The sequence below is a fragment of the Aquarana catesbeiana genome, linkage group LG08 (assembly GCF_042186555.1).
Source record: "Aquarana catesbeiana isolate 2022-GZ linkage group LG08, ASM4218655v1, whole genome shotgun sequence".
Classification (NCBI taxonomy): Eukaryota; Metazoa; Chordata; class Amphibia; order Anura; family Ranidae; genus Aquarana; species Aquarana catesbeiana.
In genome coordinates this window covers 2332427-2354253 of record NC_133331.1, presented here as the reverse complement: position 1 = coordinate 2354253, position 21827 = coordinate 2332427, and the positions used below count along the sequence as shown (strand labels likewise).

Here is a 21827-nt window from a genome sequence, read left to right as displayed (position 1 = left end):
AAACAGAACGCAGATATTAAGAATTATCATTGAAACAAAAACGCACTCATCTAGAACATTTAACCACTTCACATCCAGAAGATTTACCCCCCACCCCCTCCTGACCAGACCGTTTTTTTTCCAATACGGCACTGCGTTACATTAACTGAGAATTGCGCAGTCATGCAACACTGAACCCAAATGAAATTTATGTCATCCCCCCCCCCCCCCCAGAGCTTTCTTTGGGTGATATCCGATCACTTCTGCGTTGTTTGCACTATAAACAAAAAAGACAGAGCAGTTCTGAAAACAAAAAAAAAAATACAAACATATTCAATAAAATAAAAAAAAACAAAAAAAACAAAAAACATATTTCTTCATCAGTTTAGGCCAATATGTATTCATGCAGCTGCATGTTTTGGGTAAAAAAAAAATCCCAATAAGTGTATATTGATTGGTTTGCACAAAAGTTATCGTGTCTACAAAGTACGGGATATATAGTGGAATTTTAATTTTATATTATTACTTAGTAATGGCAGCAATCAGCGACTTATTATTGCGATATTGCGGCGGGAAATCTGACACTAATTGACACTTTGTGGGAACCAGTGACACTAATACACTAAAAAAAAGCACTGTCACTGTACTAATGACACTGGCTGGGAAGGGGTTAAATATTTAGGGCAATTAAAGGGATAAATGTGTGCCTAACCAGTGTTTTGGTGTACTGTGTGTGGTGCTTTTACTCAGTGAAGTGATGGATTTTACACCCTGCTTTGTAGGGAAACAAACTCCATGACTTCCCCGCTGGCAGGGCGGAGCTCTGCCTTGTTTACATGGGTAGAGCTTGGTCCTTTGTGTCTTCCTGACGATCAGCAGGAGTCGGTGGACATCCAATGGCCGTCACCCATTGATCGGCATCTGCTGTGCCCAATCAAAGCACACAGCTGGGTGCGCCCCCTACCTGTGAGGTGCCAGATTACATACCTAGTACAGGACCCAGTGCAGGCGGGCCGCCTTATATGTATGTTATACGGTCTCTTCTCAAGCAATAGGAACTATTTTTAACCACTTCACACCCATAGGACACACCCATTATGTCTATGAATGGAAAGGGGAGCGAGATATCATTTTCTTAGGGCTGGAAATGCTGATCCGAGCAGCTGAAGAGCCCCTGGATTACATTTACAGGCCCCGGAAGGGAGGTACCCTTAGACCCCTTTCACACCGGGGCGGTTTTCAGGCGTTTTAGCGCTAGAAATAGCACCTGTAAAGCGCCTCCTATTCATTACAGAGTGACCTTTCACACCGGGGCGGTGCTCTTGCGGGGTGTTAGGAAAAATCCAGCAAGCAGCACCTTTGGGGCGGTGCGGGAGCGTTTTATACAAAACACCCTGCCCATTAAAAGAGTCTGAAAAGCGCTTCAGAAGTGCAGCAACACAGGTGCTGTTAACCCCTTCTTTGGGGTTAAAAGCAGACCGCTAGCGACATAAAAACGCAGCTCCAGTGTGAACAGGGTCTTAGATGTTGTTTCCCCAAAAATGACATTTGTGTTGCAGGGGATGACCAAAATCTGACCTGTATCTTATGCTGGCCATACACAACATGAAAAATCAGGCCGAAATTCGGTCATATAGACAGTTTGTTTTTTCAGCCAGTTAACGAGCACAAAACCGATAATCATTGGGCGTTTTTGAGCCAAAAAAACGAAGGACAAGTTTGAAAATTTTCTGCCGAAAGAACGATGAATTGAAAGGTTAATGTGTTTCCCGCCTGAACTGTCTGCACTGGGTATACGTAAAAGAACAAACAAAAAAATGCATTCATTTATGTCCACCGAACGATTTATCGGTCATGATGGCACCATCGCTTGCGCTCACGGCTGTTCGTTTTTCTAAAATGGGTTCTGCCGATTTTTCGTATAGTGTATGGTCAGCAGAAGTGCAGACTTCTGGGAAAATCAGTGAGCCAATCGCAAGCAGGAAGTGACATTTTGGGGGGCGGGGCTCTGAATACCATTCTGTGTACACAGCGCCCCCTGGAGGCCCTATCTCATTTTATAGAAAATGACAGCGGCTGCAGATTGAAAAGGAAAAGTAATTCCTAATAACATTCAATTACAATATGACTTGTGACACGATTGTATACGCTGGATTATTTCTGCTAACTGTTAGCAAATAAACTGGAGTTATTCTTTAACCACTTCAATACCGGGCACTACCCCCCTTTCCTGCCCCCCCAATACCGGGCACCTCCCCCCTTCCTGCCCCCCCCAATACCGGGCACCTCCCCCCTTCCTGCCCCCCCCATACCGGGCACCTCCCCCAACCTTCCTGACCCCCCCATACCGGGCACCTCCCCCCCTTCCTGCCCCCCCAATACGGGGCACCTCCCCCCCTTCCTGCTCCCCCCCATACCGGCACTCCCCCCCCCCCCCCCCTATACGGGGCACCTCCCCCCTTCCTGCTCCCCCCCATACCGGGCACCTCTCACCCCTTCCTGCCCCCCCAATACCGGGCACTTCCCCCCTTCCTTCCCCCCAATACCGGGCACTCCCCCCCCTTCCTGCTCCCCCCCATACCGGGCACCTCTCACCCCTTCCTGCCCCCCCAATACCGGGCACTTCCCCCCTTCCTTCCCCCCAATACCGGGCACTCCCCCCCCTTCCTGCCCCCCCAATACCGGGCACTCCCCCCCTTCCTGCCCCCCCAATACTGGGCACTCCCCCCCTTCCTGCCCCCCCAAATATCGGGCACTCCCCCCCCCCCCCAATACCGGACACTTCCCCCCCCTTCCTGCCCCCATCCAATATCGGGCACTTCCCCCCCTTCCTGCCCCCCCCCAATACCGGGCACTCCCCCCCCTCCTGCCCCCCCAATATCGGGCACTCCCCCCCCCCCTCTTACTGCCCCCCCCAATATCGGGCACTTACCCCCCTTCCTTTCTTTTGCTGGTATTTAATTACTGCCAGGTTTTTACTTATTTACTAAAGAAGAAAAAAAAAAAAAAAAGACCAAAACTTTTGAAAAAAGATTATTTTTTTACTTAGTTTCTGTCGGTAAATTTTTTAACTAAGTAATTTTTCTCCTTCACTGATGTGCGCTGATAGGCTGAACTGGTGGGCACTGATGAGGCGGCACTAATATGCCGCACTGATATATGGCACTGATTGGCGGCATTGATGGGCAATAATAGGTAGGACTGGTGGGCACTGATAGGCAGCACTGACTGGCTTCGCTAATGGGCACTGATTGGTGACACTGTTGGCTCTATATTGTAATGAGAGCACTGATGATCAGTGCCCCGATTACATGTCTGGATGTCTCCTGTGAGGAGATGATCGGCTCTCCTCTCCTCTGTCGGTGTGAGGTGAGGAGCACTGATTACTGGCACTTCCTTGTTTATATGTGACCGGCTGTGATGTGACCCCGCGGGTGCACGAGAGCGGGCGTTCTGGGACGCAGTCATACGCCGTTGTCCCAGAATGAGAGCCGCCTCGCTGTCATTTGGCGGTGGGGCGGGCGGCAACTAGTTAAATTGGGCCTCCCCCGAATAGGGACTTCTGCACCAATTCCCTCCCCCATCCTAATTTTTGTAGCTTTTTTCTTGTGTACAACATTCTCATCACAATCCCAGATTGCTTGGAGTTCTATAGAATGTATGACTTTATTGATTCAAAGTCATGGGATTGGATTTTACATGATCTGTTTAATATATTACACATGTTATTGACAGTGGAACTACATTTCATCTGAGCACCACAAAAAAAAAAAAAACCCCCACTATACAATTCACATCCGCCCATTTCTGACACTTCACTCCAAAATGGAAATATCTTTTTTCTGCTAGAAAATGACTTAAAACCCCCAAACATTATATATATATATATTTATATTTTTGTTTTTTTAGCAGAGACCCTATAGAATAAACATGGTGGGTGTTGCAGTTTTTTATGTCATTTTTTTTGGAAAGAAAAATGCTTTCAAGAATAAAAAAATAAAAAAAAAATACAACACACTAAAGTTAAAGTTTATTGTATAAATGTGAAAGATGAGGATACGTCGAGTAAATAGATACCTAACATGTCACACTTTAAAACTGCGTCTGCCCGTGGAATGGCAACAAACTACGATGCTTAAAATTCTCCATAGGCGTCACTTTAAACGTCTTTACGGGTTACCGGTTTAGAGATACAGAGGAGGTCTGGCGATAGAATTATTGCTCTCGCTCTGATGTTCATGACAATGACAATACCTCACATGTGCGGTGCAATCACCATTTACATATGTGTGTGGGAGTAACGTATGCGTTGGCATTCGCACGGTGGGACGTGGGCGCTTTCAATTTTTGTTCTTTATTTATTTTATACAATTTTCTTTTTTGTACTAACTTTATTGCTATCACAAGGGATGAACAACATCCCTTGAGACAGCATGGACTGTGACAGGTCCTCTTTATGGCTGCATGGGGGGCCAGAGGAGAGATTTGGGGTCTAATAGACCCCAAATCTCTCCTCTGGCCCCCCATGCAGCCGATCAGACACAGATCAGTCCGATCATCTGCTCTCCTAGCCGCTGGTGGCCGGGTAAACAAAGGGGCGGAACCAGAAGTGACAAAATACTCATCACTCCCAGATTCTGGGGTTACAGAGAGAGGGGAATGACGTCAGTTCCTCTCTCTCTGTACAGGGCAGACATCGCCGCCGGTCGCATCGCTCCCGCCCTCCACAATGGGACCGAAGAGCCCAGGAGAGGGGAATGACGTCAGTTCCTCTCTCTCTGTACAGGGCAGCCATCACCGCCAGTCTCACCTCTCCCAGGTACCGTGATGGGACCGGAGAGCCCGGGAGAGTCGGCGGTGGGAGGGTGGGAGGGGTGGTGGGACCCCCTTCCGCCACCTGCAGAAGTGATCCCGTATTTAATCAGCCACTTGGATCACTTCTGCATGAAAGACAATCGCTGGCTAAAAAGAATGATCCCGGGACGATGCCTGTAGGTGCCCCACCATCCCGGTATAACCACTGCAACCCGAGGACGTCCATATACCTACCTTGGGTGGTAAGTGGATAAAATGGGTGTAAAGCCTTAAAGGAGCAGTAAAGTCTCATTCTATGCAAGAAGGTGAAAAACCTTCTGTGCTGCAGCTGCCCCCCCCCCCCCCCCAGAACCTTCCTTTTTCCTGAACCCTTTCGTTCCAGTAACGAGCACGAGCCCAGCGGCCAGTCCAGCCACTGTCTCGGGTCCTCATTGGATAAATTGATAACAGCAGGAGTCATTGGCTCCCACCACTGTCAATCAAATCCAGTGACACAAGAGCAGGGGGCGGGGCAGAGTGCTGCTGTCTGTGTCAATGGCCATAGCAGCGGGACTCGTGAGCGCGCCCGCACAGTGCCCCCATGGGAAGCAGCTCTCTGTGGGGGCACCCGACAAAGAGCAGAGGCCAGGAGCGCCGCCGGGACACCCCAGAAAAGGAGGATAGGGGCCGCTCTGTGCAAAACCCATTAGAGCAGGTAAGGGTTACATGTATGTTATTTAAAAAAGAAGAAAAAAAAACCAAACCTTTACAATCAAGGTTTGCATCCTATGTATTAAGGTGACTGGTGAGCGCGCCCGCACAGGTGCCCCCATGGAAAGAGGCTTTCCGTGGGGGCACCCGATGAAGAACGCTGGCGAGGGGACCCCAGAAGAGGAGGATCTGAGCTGCTCTGTGCAAAACCATTACACAGAGCAGGTAAGTACAACATATTTGTTATTTTTTTTTTTTTTAAATCGAACGTTTACAATCACTTTAAGATTTAAAGGCAAACTCACCCATCCATCCATTCATCCAAGTCTCCATGTTTTTTTTTTTTTTTTTTTGTTTGTTTGTTGAAAAATCACTTTGAAAAACACTGCCTAGCATTTCTGGCTGTGGCCATCTTGAGTAAGGGCAGATGATTCATGTAGCATTTACTTCCTGGAATCCACCTGTTCTTAGCTCAGGCACGCAAGCAGTAGAGTGTTACTTAGCTGAGAAAGCCCCTCCTCCCCTACTGAAGACTCCTGGGATTTATGACATCATTTGCCTAGGCCTAGACACCAGAAAGTAACTGAAGAAATGTAAAAAAAAAAACAAAAAAAGTTTAAAACAAGTAAATATGATACTTTCCTATCCATTTACTAATGATATCAGCATAAGGATTAAATACAGTCAATGTTGATTGGGAGAGTGACGTCGTTCCACTTTAACCACTTGCCCTCTGGAAGATTTACTCCCCCCTCCATGACCAGGCCATTTTTTCTAATAGGGCACCGCGGTACGTTAACTAACAAATTGCGCGGTCGTGCGACGCTCTACTAAAATATAATGGATATATATATCTATCTATGTATCTATATATCTTTCCCTCACAGATAGAACTTTCCTTTGGTGGTATTTGATCACCTCTGCGGTTTTTATTTTTTGTGATATAAACAAAAAAACTGCGACAATTTTTGAAAAAAAAAAAAAAACCCCACAACAAACAATATTTTTGACATTCTGCTATAAAACATATCCAATAAAAAAATGTCCACATAAATTTATTCCAATATGTATTCTGCTACATATTTTTTGGTATGCGCAAAAGTTATCACGTCTACAAACTATGGGATATATTTATGGAATTTGTATTTATTTTGTATACTAGTAATGGCGTCGATCAGCGACTTATAGTAGGACTGCGATATTGCGGCGGACAATCTGACACTTTGTGGGAACCAGTGACACGATGACAGTGATCAGTGCTAAAAATATGCACTGTCACTGTACTAATGGCACTGGCTGGGAAGGGGTTTAAAGGAGAAGTACGAGGAAAGCTCGTTTGGCTGTACTTCATGCTGCACTCCTGTGACCCGTTTTCAGCTGACAGCAGGCTGAAGCTCGCTGCCGGCTGATGTCACAGAGCTGGTCCAGGTCCGGGCAAGATAGCAACTAAGTGGTTGGGACCGGAACCTGGCTCAGCCTCTCAGTGAGCTGCTGAGAGCCTGAGCCGGTCACTCCCGCCCCCTCCACAGACCGGGGGGGGGGGGGGGGGCAGACCAGAGACTGACAGTTACCAGCTCTCTGCTCGCGATTGTTAGATCGATCGGTTCTCAGTGTTAGAGCCGGCTGGGGACAGATGTAGCATCTTCCACCTACCTACCACCTAGGTAAGTAGGATTTAAAAAATAACTACATTAAAGAAAACATTCCCGTACTTTTCTTTTACCATCTAGGGGCGATCAAAGGGTTAGATGTGTGCCTAGCCAGTGTTTATGTGTTGTATGGGCTGCTTACACTAATGTCCTATGCAGGGAAATAAAATCCATCACATCCCCGGTGACAGGACAGAGGCTCTGCCTTGTTTACAGCTCTGTCCTCTCTTCCTACTCGCTGACCAGCGGATGTCGGCGGTCATTGGCCAGCACCCGATGATCGGCTTCTGCAGGCCTGAGCTAAAGGCAGATGGATTCAAGTAAATGCTGCATACAGAGCAGGAAATAATGATTGTCTTCCCTGCAGATTGTGTAAGTTTTGCCCACTTACCAAGAAATGAAGGGTCTATAATTTTTATCATAGGTGTATTTTATATGATAGAGACAGAATATCAACCAAAAATCCAGAAAAATCACACAATACAAATGTTATAAATGGAGTAAAATAAGTATTTGATCCCCTTAGTAGTTGGTGGAGAAACCCTTGTTGGTGATCACAGAGGTCAGACGTTTCTTGTAGGTGGTGATCAGTTTCCACACATCTCAGGAGGGATTTTGTCTTCTTTACAGATCTTCTCTAAATCCTTAAGGTTTCTTGGCTGTCTCTTGGCCACTCGAAGTTTCATCTCCTCCATACATTTTCTATAGGATTAAGGTCTGGAGACTGGATAGGCCACTCCATGACCTTCATGTGCTTCTTCTTGAGCCCCTCCTTTGTTGCCTTGGCGGTATGTTTTGGGTCATTGTCATGCTGGAAGACCCATCCATGACCCATCTTCAGTGTTCTGGATGAGAGAAGAAGGTTCTCCTCCAAGATCTTACAATACATGGTCCCGTCCATTGGCCCCTCAATGCGGCAAAGTCGGCCTGAACCTTTATCAGAGAAACAGCCCAAATCATCATGTTTCCACCTCCGTGTGTGACTGTAGGGATGATGTGTGACTGTAGGGATGGTGTGTGACTGTAGGGATGATGTGTGACTGTAGGGATGGTGTGTGACTGTAGGGATGGTGTGTGACTGTAGGGATGGTGTGTGACTGTAGGGATGATGTGACTGTAGGGATGGGGTGTGACTGTAGGGATGGGGTGTGACTGTAGGGATGGGGTGTGACTGTAGGGATGGGGTGTGACTGTAGGGATGGGGTGTGACTGTAGGGATGGGGTGTGACTGTAGGGATGGGGTGTGACTGTAGGGATGGGGTGTGACTGTAGGGATGGGGTGTGACTGTAGGGATGGTGTGTGACTGTAGGGATGGTGTGTGACTGTAGGGATGGTGTGTGACTGTAGGGATGGTGTGTGACTGTAGGGATGGTGTGTGACTGTAGGGATGATGTGTGACTGTAGGGATGATGTGTGACTGTAGGGATGGTGTGTGACTGTAGGGATGGTGTGTGACTGTAGGGATGGTGTGTGACTGTAGGGATGGTGTGTGACTGTAGGGATGATGTGTGACTGTAGGGATGGTGTGTGACTGTAGGGATGGTGTGTGACTGTAGGGATGATGTGTGACTGTAGGGATGGTGTGTGACTGTAGGGATGATGTGTGACTGTAGGGATGATGTGTGACTGTGGGAATGGGGTGTGACTGTAGGGATGGGGTGTGACTGTAGGGATGGGGTGTGACTGTAGGGATGATGTGTGACTGTAGGGATGATGTGTGACTGTAGGGATGATGTGTGACTGTAGGGATGATGTGTGACTGTAGGGATGATGTGTGACTGTAGGGATGGGGTGTGACTGTAGGGATGGGGTGTGACTGTAGGGATGGGATGTGACTGTAGGGATGGGGTGTGACTGTAGGGATGCTGTGTGACTGTAGGGATGGGGTGTGACTGTAGGGATGATGTGTGACTGTAGGGATGGGGTGTGACTGTAGGGATGGGGTGTGACTGTAGGGATGGGATGTGACTGTAGGGATGGGGTGTGACTGTAGGGATGCTGTGTGACTGTAGGGATGATGTGACTGTAGGGATGATGTGACTGTAGGGATGCTGTGTGACTGTAGGGATGATGTGACTGTAGGGATGGGGTGTGACTGTAGGGATGGGGTGTGACTGTAGGGATGGGATGTGACTGTAGGGATGGGGTGTGACTGTAGGGATGCTGTGTGACTGTAGGGATGATGTGACTGTAGGGATGATGTGACTGTAGGGATGCTGTGTGACTGTAGGGATGATGTGACTGTAGGGATGGGGTGTGACTGTAGGGATGCTGTGTGACTGTAGGGATGATGTGACTGTAGGGATGCTGTGTGACTGTAGGGATGCTGTGTGACTGTAGGGATGATGTTCTTAGGGTCATAGTCAGCATTTTTCTTCCTCCAAACACAGCGAGTCGAGTTAATACCAAAGAGCTGAATTTTGGTCTCATCTGACCACAGAACTTTCTCCCAATCCTTCTCTGAATCATTTAGATGTTGATTGGTAGACTTCAGACGTTCCTCTACATGTGTCTTCCTGAGGGGGGACCTTGCGGGGGCTGCAGGATTTCAATCCATGGTGGTGTATTGGGTTACCAATGGTTTGTTTGGTGACTGTGGTCCCAACTGCCTTGAGATCCTTCACAAGCTCCTCCCGTGTAGTTCTGGGCGGATCCCTCACTTTTCTCATGACCATCCTCACCCCATGAGGAGAAATCTTCCATGGAGCTCCAGACTGAGGACGATCGATGGTTATTTTGTATTTCTTCCATTTGCAAATAATCGCTCCAACAGTTGTCTCCTTCTCACCAAGCTTCTTGCTGATGGTCTTGTAGCCCATTCCAGCCTTGTGCAGGTCTACAATCTTCTCCCTGACGTCCTCTGACAGATCTTTGGTCTTCCCCATGATGGTGAGGATTGAATGGAAGAAAGAGATTCTGTGGACAGGTGTCTTTTATACACATAACGAGTTGTCGTTAGGAGAACCTTCTTACATTGACAGGACTAATCTGTGTACCACATGAGGACCTACTGTAGTGTCTGTGTATACTCCATATATACCCCCCATATATACCATATACACTCTCTATATACTCCATATATACTATATACTCCATATATATACCCCCCATATATACTATATACACTCTCTATATACTCCATATATACCCCCCATATATACTATATACACTCTCTATATACTCCATATATACCCCCCATATATACTATATACACTCTCTATATACTCCATATATACCCCCCATATATACTATATACACTCTCTATATACTCCATATATACTATATACGCTCTCTATATACTCCATATATACTATATACACTCTCTATATACTCCATATATACTATATACACTCTCTATATACTCCATATATACCCCCCATATATACTATATACACTCTCTATATACTCCATATATACCCCCCATATATACTATATACACTCTCTATATACTCCATATATACTATATACGCTCTCTATATACGCCATATATATATACCACATGAGCACCTACTGTAGCCAGTCTGTGAGGGGGCAGAATTATTGTTGGTCGGGGATCAAATACTTATTTTACTCCATTTATAACATTTGTATTGTGTGATTTTTCTGGATTTTTGGTTGATATTCTGTCTCTATCATATAAAATACACCTATGATAAAAATTATAGACCCTTCATTTCTATGTAAGTGGGCAAAACTTACACAATCTGCAGGGTAGACGATCAGTATTTTCCCCCCATGTATATCATCCTCCCTTACACCCTTTTCACACTGAGGCAGTTTTCAGGCGTTTTAGAGCTACAAATAGCGACTGTAAAGCGATTGAAAACCACCTCCCATTCATTGCAATGGGTGCTTTCACAATGGGGCGGTGGGCTTGCGGGACATTAGGAAAAGTCCTGCAAGCAGCATCTTCGGGGCGGTTTTGGAGCGTTGTATACACCACTACCAAAACGCCCTGCCCATTGCAATAAATGGACAGCGCTTTGGAAGAGAAGCAACACAGGACTTTTTAACCCCTTGGATGGATGGAGACATGGAGGGAGGGAGACTTGGAGGGAGGGAGACTTGGAGGGAGGGAGACTTGGAGGGAGGGAGACTTGGAGGGAGGGAGACATGGAGGGAGGGAGACATGGAGGGACGGAGACTTGGAGGGACGGAGACTTGGAGGGACGGAGACATGGAGGGACGGAGACATGGAGGGACGGAGACAGGGACGGAGACTTGGAGGGACGGAGACATGGAGGGACGGAGACATGGAGGGACGGAGACATGGAGGGACGGAGACATGGAGGGACGGAGACAGGGACGGAGACTTGGAGGGACGGAGACATGGAGGGACGGAGACATGGAGGGACGGAGACATGGAGGGACGGAGACATGGAGGGACGGAGACAGGGACGGAGACTTGGAGGGACGGAGACATGGAGGGACGGAGACATGGAGGGATGGAGACATGGAGGGACGGAGACATGGAGGGACGGAGACAGGGACGGAGACTTGGAGGGACGGAGACATGGAGGGACGGAGACATGGAGGGACGGAGACATGGAGGGACGGAGACATGGAGGGATGGAGACATGGAGGGACGGAGACATGGAGGGACGGAGACATGGAGGGATGGAGACATGGAGGGACGGAGACATGGAGGGACGGAGACAGGGACGGAGACTTGGAGGGAGGGAGACTTGGAGGGACGGAGACATGGAGGGACGGAGACATGGAGGGATGGAGACATGGAGGGACGGAGACAAAAAAAAAAAAAAATTCTGGTCACAATTTCAGCAATTGTATAAAAAAAAACAACAGGAAAATGTTTGATAAACAGACAAAACCAAACAAGGATGTGGAGCGGTGAGGGTGTCTGGTGAGAGGGTGTCTGGTGAGAGGGTGTCTGGTGAGAGGGTGTCTGGTGAGAGGGTGTCTGGTGAGAGGGTGTCTGGTGTCTGGTGAGAGGGTCTCTGGTGAGAGGGTGTCTGGTGTCTGGTGAGAGGGTCTCTGGTGAGAGGGTGTCTGGTGAGAGGGTCTCTGGTGAGAGGGTCTCTGGTGAGGGGGTGTCTGGTGAGGGGGTGTCTGGTGAGGGGGTGTCTGGTGAGGGGGTGTCTGGTGAGGGGGTGTCTGGTGAGAGGGTGTCTGGTGAGAGGGTGTCTGGTGAGAGGGTGTCTGGTGAGAGGGTGTCTGGTGAGAGGGTGTCTGGTGAGAGGGTGTCTGGTGAGAGGGTGTCTGGTGAGAGGGTGTCTGGTGAGAGGGTGTCTGGTGAGAGGGTGTCTGGTGAGAGGGTGTCTGGTGAGAGGGTGTCTGGTGAGAGGGTGTCTGGTGAGGGGGTGTCTGGTGAGAGGGTGTCTGGTGAGAGGGTGTCTGGTGAGAGGGTGTCTGGTGAGAGGGTCTCTGGTGAGAGGGTCTCTGGTGAGAGGGTCTCTGGTGAGAGGGTCTCTGGTGAGAGGGTCTCTGGTGAGAGGGTCTCTGGTGAGGGGGTGTCTGGTGAGGGGGTGTCTGGTGAGAGGGTGTCTGGTGAGAGGGTGTCTGGTGAGAGGGTGTCTGGTGAGAGGGTGTCTGGTGAGAGGGTGTCTGGTGAGAGGGTGTCTGGTGAGGGGGTCTCTGGTGAGAGGGTGTCTGGTGAGAGGGTGTCTGGTGAGAGGGTGTCTGGTGAGAGGGTGTCTGGTGAGAGGGTGTCTGGTGAGAGGGTCTCTGGTGAGAGGGTGTCTGGTGAGAGGGTGTCTGGTGAGGGGGTCTCTGGTGAGAGGGTGTCTGGTGAGAGGGTGTCTGGTGAGAGGGTGTCTGGTGAGAGGGTGTCTGGTGAGAGGGTGTCTGGTGAGAGGGTGTCTGGTGAGAGGGTGTCTGGTGAGAGGGTCTCTGGTGAGAGGGTGTCTGGTGAGAGGGTGTCTGGTGAGGGGGTCTCTGGTGAGAGGGTGTCTGGTGAGAGGGTGTCTGGTGAGAGGGTGTCTGGTGAGAGGGTGTCTGGTGAGAGGGTGTCTGGTGAGAGGGTGTCTGGTGAGAGGGTGTCTGGTGAGAGGGTGTCTGGTGAGGGGGTCTCTGGTGAGGGGGTGTCTGGTGAGAGGGTGTCTGGTGAGAGGGTGTCTGGTGAGAGGGTGTCTGGTGAGAGGGTGTCTGGTGAGAGGGTGTCTGGTGAGAGGGTGTCTGGTGAGGGGGTCTCTGGTGAGGGGGTGTCTGGTGAGAGGGTGTCTGGTGAGAGGGTCTCTGGTGAGAGGGTCTCTGGTGAGAGGGTCTCTGGTGAGAGGGTCTCTGGTGAGAGGGTCTCTGGTGAGAGGGTCTCTGGTGAGAGGGTCTCTGGTGAGGGGGTCTCTGGTGAGGGGGTCTCTGGTGAGGGGGTCTCTGGTGAGGGGGTGTCTGGTGAGAGGGTGTCTGGTGAGAGGGTGTCTGGTGAGGGGGTGTCTGGTGAGAGGGTGTCTGGTGAGAGGGTGTCTGGTGAGAGGGTCTCTGGTGAGAGGGTCTCTGGTGAGAGGGTCTCTGGTGAGAGGGTCTCTGGTGAGAGGGTCTCTGGTGAGAGGGTGTCTGGTGAGAGGGTGTCTGGTGAGGGTCCGGTACAGACATACATTGTAAAATACGATTGCAGAGAGGTTCTCATATACTGAAGGAGACGGTTATAACGGGAAGGGTGGGGAGGTCACCGCACATTCACACGGGGGATCCCAAATTCTCTGATTTTTAGGGGACAGTTCCTATTCCTATATAGAACTTTCTCATACGGGATAATCTGGTTGGTTATCCAATAATTTCCACTTGCTGCCTGCGATTCAATATAAATCGGGCGATCCCAAATGAGGAGGATGAAATCCGCCGGCATACAATGCTGTCCATACGCTGTACACATGTAACATTTGTGCGAACGTTTACATGCGTCCGCATGATCTCTATTGGCTGTTGCTCGGGGGTGACAAGTGAATACCAGCAATGTGTCTGCATGATGGCCAGGGCCGGGACAAGGGGTGGGCAGGAGGGGGAGCAGCTGCCCCGGGGCACAGTGTGGAATTGGGAAGTCAATTGGGGGGATTTGTAGTAAGAGGCGGGATTTGTGCTGGGGGGGGGGAAGCACCAAGACATAGGCCATAGAAGCCTATGGATGACATCACTGCTCCAGACATAACCAGCCGCTGTCCGCGCTCTCTCTCCTCTCCCCTGCAGCCAGCACTAGAGGTGTCACTAGGGTTTGGTGTCACCTGGTGAGAGGCAGATTCTGGCTGAGCACTTTGCTGCCACGGACAGGTGTATGTCAGAGCTTTCACCATGATCAACCTTCCTAGGAATGGAGGCCACTGAAAGGCTAATGGAGGGAATGGGGGGTGGGCACACTGATTTTAAAGGGAGGGTGACACCCTAAAAAGGACATAGCCCAACAGGAACCCCCAAGTGTGGGGGGTGCTGATGGCATTTCAGCAGGCACACGGTTAAAAAGAAAAGGTGAGGAGAGGATGGGCAGCACAGGTGATCCAGGAGGTGGGTAGTTTCTTGGTGATCCCAGCCCCCCCACACGATGAGCTCCATGGAGCAGTGTCACACGGTGCCCAGGGATGGCGGAGCCGGTAGAGGTGAAGTGAAGAGCTGGGTTCTGCCAGTCATAGGAAACGTTTGGGGCAGCATTGTCTTTAGTGTAAACAGCCGGTGCCCGAGTCTACCCTCCCCCTCCCTCCATCCTGGGTTCCGAGCACCAGCAAGCCAGCACTCTACTTCAGCGGAGTCTCAGCTTCAGCCTGTGCCAGGTCCTCCCCCACACACCACCACGTCCCTGCAGATGCCGCCGGCGTTATGCCAAATGCAGCATCCCCCTCATTCCTCCATATGTGCTCAGGATGCCATGTTTGCTTAGTACTGGCAGCGATGGCATCAGCAGGACTTATGCTGGCGGCGGCTGTGATGGTGTCACCCCTCTGGCGGGTGTCACCTGGGTGCAGTCTGCACCCCCCCCCCCCATAGTGACGCCACTGCACTGGCTGACACAGGGGAGATCACGTGACCAGAGCAGCCTGAAAATAGGGAAGTAGATACATCTTTCTTACACAGGTGAGTCAGTATAATGGCAAGGAGGGGTGAGGGGCATTTTTAGGAACAGTTAAGTAAAGCCTGGAATTCTACTGTAAAAGGCGACAGTACAAAAAAACATTTTTTTTAAACACACTGTGACCAGAGCAATGTAATGTTACCATGGTAACACTGTACTACTCCGGGGAAGTGATCGGGATTTTTAACACATTATGCTTGCTTATAGCAGTTCATTTCATCGCTATAAGAAAGTATTTTACTGAATGAGATCGATTGTCAGTCTGTTTTGTTGAGATTAGCTGTGATTGGCCACAGCTGATCACATGGCACAGATGAACCATGATTGGCCCAGTCTATACCATATGATCACTGCGAACAATCACAGCTAGCAACATAATTGTATACAATGGATGGCATAAAAGGAAGCCGTCCATTGTTTACAACTGTCATGTGACCTGCTGTGATTGGTTACAGCGGTCACATGGTGCCGTCAGTGAGCGGGTGCAGTGATTGGTCATCGGCTGTGTCAACCCCGATTGTCAGGAGGCCAGACCCAACATCATTCACTAATAGGCCGGGTGGGAACCAGTTGAAGTGAAAGTAAACTTCCATCATTAACTTTTACCTATAGGTGAGGTAGTGTAAATGTCTCCTAAATGTGCGCCGCTTAGGAGACCTTTCATGTACAAAGAACCAGTGACAACCTGTGACATCACTGGCGCCTGCGCTCTGAAGGAACGGCCATCCATGCGCGGGAGTGACGTCCTCTCAGCCGGAGTCGGCGAACCCGGAAGAAAGATGGGTGAAGATGAGAGCGCCTGCAGCTCTGACATCTCGGCACTGGAAGAGATTTATTTTTAGGGGAGTTTAACATAATGTGCTAGTATGCGATGCATGCTAGCACATTATGACATTACCTTGGAGGGTAAGAGAAAAAAAACGTCCAGAGGTTTACAACCACTTTAAGGACAAACAAGGCCTCTCTTCGTAAATGTGTCTATATTGACCAACAATATAAACATGAATAGTGTTCCTGCAGTTAAACAGCTTACATTGTATTCTATAAGACGACACTAAAGTGGTGATTCTGGTACAAAACAATTCCAAAGGTTATTTACAGATAAAATAAAAGCTTTTTTCCCTCCCAATTCTGCACCTTTTTTGATAAAAAAAAAAAAAAATGAACAAAATGAAAAAGGAGAAGTATAGGGAGAGCTGGATTGTACTTCTCCTGCGGGTCAGAGGAGCGAGCTTCGTTCTGCACTCCTGTGACCCGTTTCCAGCAGACGGGGATGAAGCCCGCTGTCAGCTGACATCACAGTAGAGCTGCACGATTGTTAAGAATCGTTATTGCGATTTTTTCCCCATTGCAATCTTGACAAATTATTTCACGAAAGAAAGAAAGAAAGAAAAAAAAACAAAACGGGCAGTCTGCCAAGAATCACAACATTCTTTAGCAGTGGAACTTAAAGCGGAGTTCCACCCAAAAATGGAACTTCCGCTTTTCGGAACCCTCCCCCCCTCCGGTGTCACATTTGGCACCTTTCAGGGGGGAGGGGGGCGCAGATACCTGTCTAAGACTTCCGGCATAGACTCCCACGGGAGTCTATGCTTCTTCCTGTCCCTCCGCACTGTCTCCTGGGAATCACACAGCTCCCAGGAGATAGCGGGGACCCGTTACGATGCGCAGCGCGACTCACGCATGCGCAGCAGGGAACCAGGAAGTGAAGCCGCAACGCTTCACTTCCTGATTCCCTCACCTAGGATGGTGGCGGCAGCTGCTGAGAATCGAGCGGGTTGTCGGTGTCGCCTGCCGACATCACTGGACCCAGGGACAGGTAAGTGGCCATGTATTAAAAGTCAGCAGCTGCAGTATTTGTAGCTGCTGGCTTTTAATATTTTTTTTTTTTTAGGTTGATGTAGGTGGACCCCCGCTTTAAGTATAAACATTGTAACAATTTGTCTTTTAGATCAAAGAATTAGACTTCGGTCTGTAAATGAGGGAAGTTTAACCACTTTTTCTGACATAAGTTGGTTTCAAGTTAAAATCATGTTTTTTTTTGCTAGAAAATTACTTAGAACCCCCCCCCCAAACATTTTATTATATTTTAGTTTTTTTACACTATATTTGCACAGCAGTCATTCAAATGCAATTTTTGGGGAGAAAAATTACACTTTAATGAATCATGATCGTTTTATTCTAAGCAAAAAAAAACAAAAAAAAAACTGATTCTCATTTTGGCCAGAATCGAGCAGCTCTAGGTGCGGTCCAGGCTCAGATTGGTTGGTTGAGTTGGGATCCGCCTACATGCCTGGACTGGCACTCGGCTGGCTCAGCCTCTCAGAAAGCGGCTCCCGCCCCCTTACAGTACAGCGCTCCAATGAACGAGGGGGAGGGGGGGGAGAACAGACAGATGGGGACAGTCAGCAGCTCTCTGCTCAGGGAGCTCTAGGAACCACGAGCGATCAGTGGTGTTGGATCGATCAGTTCTCAATGTTAGAGCCAGCGGGGAAAACACATAGAGCATCCAGCTAGGCAAGAATAATTAAAAAAAAAAAAAAAAAAAAAAAAAGTCCCCATAATTCTCTTTTGATCAATAATGATTACTAAAATAGAAATAAAGAAAAAGCAATAAAATCATAGTTGAATAGGGGGTTAGAGTCTTCATAAACCCCTTCCCGCCGAGCGTATGCAGATGTGTGTACTCGGCTTTCCTGGGTTATACCAGGATGATGCCCGCAGCTGCAGGCATCATCCCGGTACTGTTGTTTAGAGCGGGCGATCGACTTTCCTGGTATAACAACCGATGCGGCTAAAAGTCACTCGGCTGTTATACCGGAGGAGCGGGAGAGGATGTCCCCCCCCCCCCCCCCCACTGCTCTTACCGGGCCTCCCGTTCGCTCGGGAGGCCCGATGACCAATCGGCCGCCTCCGGCGGCTGGGGGCGGGATGGAACGAAGCCGTGGGCGGCTTTGTTCCAGCCTCCTAATCGTAATCACGGAAGCGACGTCATGACGTCACTTCCCGTTTACTCGGCTGCCAATGGCGCCGGTTTTAAAAAAAATACACAGTAATCAGAATCACAGTTTTTGGCGATCTGAATACTTTGAAGTGCAAAGGAGGGATTGAAGGTCTTTTAGACCCCCCGATCTCTCCATAAAGAGGACCTGTCACCACCTATTACTGTCACAAGAGATGTTTACATTCCCTGTGACAGCAATAAAAGTCATCAAAAAAAATTATTTTTTTTTTAAACACAATTTATAAATATAAAAATAAATAAGAAAAAAAACATTTTTTTAAAGCGCCCCCGCGAACTTGCGCAGCAAAGAAGACGCATACGGAAGTCGCGCTCACATATGTAAATGGTGTTCAAATCACACATGTGAGGTATCACCGCGATCGTCAGAGCGAGAGCAATAATTCTATTCCTAGACCTCCTCTGTAACTCTAACCTGGTAACCGTAAAAAACAATTTAATGCGTCACCTATGGAAATTCGTAGGTACCGTAGTTTGTCGCCACTCCACGAGTGCGTGCAATTATAAAGCGTGACATGTTTGGTATCTATTTCCTCGGCGTAACATCACCTTTACATTATACAAAAAATGGGGGTAACTTTACTGTTTGTTTTTTTTTAAATTCATGAAAGTGTCCCTTTTCCCAAAAATTTGCGTTTAAAACACCGCTGCACAAATACCGCGTGATATAAAATATTGCAACAATCTCCATTTTATTCTCTAGATTCTCTGTTAAAAAAATATATATAAATGTTTGGGGGTTCTAAGTAATTTTCTAGCAAAAAATACGGATTTTAACTTGTAAACACCAAATTTCAAAAATAGGCTTAGTCATGAAAGGGTTAAAAAAAAAAAAAGAAAAAAGAAAGAATAACCGTATCCCAATTGTCAGGTTGCTTTAAAGTAGAACTAAAGGCAAAACTTGTTTTCATTTCGCCATCTGTGTCCCTATTGTGGAGATTTCCCCCTCACTTCCGGTCCAATAACCACAACAGGAAGTGAGAGGAAATCCCTCCAAATCCTTGTTCTACCTGATGGGAGGGGAGATTTCCCCTCTTATTACTGTTCTGGGGAAGACCCAAAATTTGGGATTGTCTTTCACTTTCGGTGATAATGATAAACACAACAAATAGAGAGGATGAATCTTCTCACCAAGGGGCACATGAAGCATATCACCCAAAAATGGTGGTTTTTCTTGGCATTTTGCCGACTGAGAAAAAGGTGCCCAAAATGGCGCTGAAAAAAATGCACGCAATTTTGCCGCGACTTTACTGTGCTTATGGGTGCGTTTTTCATAGGTTATGCGACTCAAAAAAACTGTACCAAAAACGGAACACGGGTGCGTTATGGATGCGTTCTTGCTGCATTTTCAATGCATTTCAATGGGGAGGTGCAGTTATTCTTTTTTAACTGACCAAAAATGCAGCAATTAAGATTTTTATAACGGAAGCGCAACGGACCAGTGTGAAGACACACACAGAATTTAAAGGGATGCATTTTTCTTGAGCTTTTCGTGCCCTAAAAAGGTGCCGATAATGGCCGACAATAAATTTATATTCATTTACATTCATGATATTAATCAAAAAGTCAAATATACATTTATAAAAAAAAAATTAAAAACTGTCATTTTCGGTTTTGGTCAAGTGCGTCCTGAATTTTAGATTTCAGCACCAAAATTTCTATTCGGTGCACCTCTAGCCAAAAAATAAAAAATAAAAATAAAAAAATAAAGGTTTTTTTCCTTTAGTTATACTTTACCTGACATTATATGAGGATGGAAGTTCATCCTTGATCTGCAGATAAATAAAAACGGAGTAGAAATAAAAGGGACAATGTTACTTTGTATCTCGATTTCCCGTTTGAACGGTGTTGATAAACACTGAGTTACATTTTGGGTTTTTTTTTTTGTTGTTTATTTTTGGACAGCAGCATCTGCTAGAGCTATATTTATTTATTTATTTAAGCAGAGGCCTTAGAGTGCTTTCACACGGGTGCGTTGGGGGCGTCGGTGGTAAAGCGCCGCTATTTTTAGTGGCACTATTCGGCCGCTAGCGGGGCACTTATAACCCCTGCTGGAGGGCGAAAAAGGGTTAAAACCGCCCGGAAAGCGCCCTGCCCATTGATTTCAATGGGAAGGGGAGCTTTAGGAGCGGTGTTATACACAGTGCTGCAAAGATGCGGCTTGCAGGACTTTTTTTTACCATCCTGCAAGCGCACCGCCCCGGTGTGAAAGCCCGAGAGGAGAGGCTCTTTACAGGCGCTATTTTTAGCACTATAGCGCCTGTAAAGCTCCTCAGTGTGAAAGCAGCCTTAGAGAATAAAATAGCGGTCGTTGCAATTTTATATGTCACACGTTTCTTGCGCAGTGGTTTTTGAAACGTCGTTTTTGTTTTTTGTTTTTTGGGGGGGGGGGTACTTAAAAAAAAAATATATATTTTTATTATTATTTCATTACATTTTTTTAAATTTTACACTGTCCCTTTACATTTTTTTATCACATTAATTGCTATTGCAAGAAATATAAACATCCCTTGCGACAGCAATACAGCATGACAGGTCCTCTTTATGGAGAGATCTGGGGTCTGTAAGACCCCAAATCTTTCCTCTACCTGTAAAAGCAAAAGTTAAAAAAAAAAAAAAAAAAAAAAAAAAATTGTGATCTTTTTCTTTAACAAAAACAAAAAAAAAAAGCCTTGTTTACATGACGTCGCTCTGGTCCTCCAAGGCCATAGAGATGATTGGAGGCCATCTTGCCTTCACTGATCTCTACTGCAAAGCCATCCCTGGTGCCAGGCAGAGGAGCAGAAGGACAGGAAGTGTAACATACGCTCTGTTTAAATGATGTTTTATAGCTCTGTGTGACACATGCATGTTGTCCTCAACCGGAAAAAAAAAAAAAAATATATATATATATATATATATATATATATATATATATATATATATATATATATATATATATATATATATATTAAAAAAATTTAAAAAAACACAGAAAGAAAAAAGGTCTCACTAGGTCTGCTGCAGCACTGCGAATACCTTCTACACCCCCCACCAGAGATACGGTCACAAAGCTTTATACAAAAGCGGCAGATGACACTCACCCCTCCCCACTTCCTTGCAGGGAAGTCTCCGCAGCGCAGGCACAGCAGCGATGTTTGGGTTCAGATCATGAAGAAGAATTCAGTTCAGCAATCTGTAAAAAAAAGACAAGAAAACGGTCAGGTTATATCTACAGGTTGTGGAAATAGTAAAGTCCTATCACAATCGTCCCCTCCGCTCCTCCCAGGACCTCCTGCTCTGTAGCTCCCTTGTTACCTCCTCCCATGTTCGCCCTTCAGGACTTCTCCAGAGCCTCTCCCATCCTCTGGAGCTCCCTGCCCCAGTATATCCCATCAGTTCTTAGCCTGTCCACCTTTTAGGAGATCCCTGAAAACTCACTTAATTCAGGGAAGTCTCTCTCATACCCACCCCCATCAAATCATTCCCGGCATCTATTACCTTTTGTACCCCCTCCCTTTAGAATGTAAGCTCTTTGAGCCGGGCCCTCCTGTATTGAACTGTATTGTAATTGTGCCGCCCCCCCCCCCCCCCCCCTCTCTACATTGTAAAGCTCTGCGTAAACTGTTGGTGCCATATAAATCGTGAATAATAATATCACTGAGCACCCACTACTAA

The 21827-nt window shown here is 47.5% G+C and overlaps 1 protein-coding gene across 12 annotated transcripts in view; it reads right to left on the bottom strand.

The window, feature by feature from the left end:
- ZNF384 (zinc finger protein 384) overlaps nt 1–21827 on the bottom strand; it is a 149556-nt gene that overhangs the window by 38983 nt on the left and 88746 nt on the right. For 6 of the 12 annotated variants that reach the window (XM_073595389.1, XM_073595391.1, XM_073595399.1 and 3 more), the window contains 3 exons: nt 21254–21345; nt 19908–19942; nt 5790–6067 (listed from right to left, as the gene is read on the bottom strand). In XM_073595389.1, coding sequence (XP_073451490.1) covers nt 5790–5880 — 91 coding nt within the window. In that variant the 5' untranslated portion in view covers nt 5881–6067; nt 19908–19942; nt 21254–21345. The remainder of the gene's footprint in view (nt 1–5789; nt 6068–19907; nt 19943–21253; nt 21346–21827) is intronic. The other 6 variants (XM_073595392.1, XM_073595395.1, XM_073595393.1 and 3 more) reach the window with 2 other exon arrangements.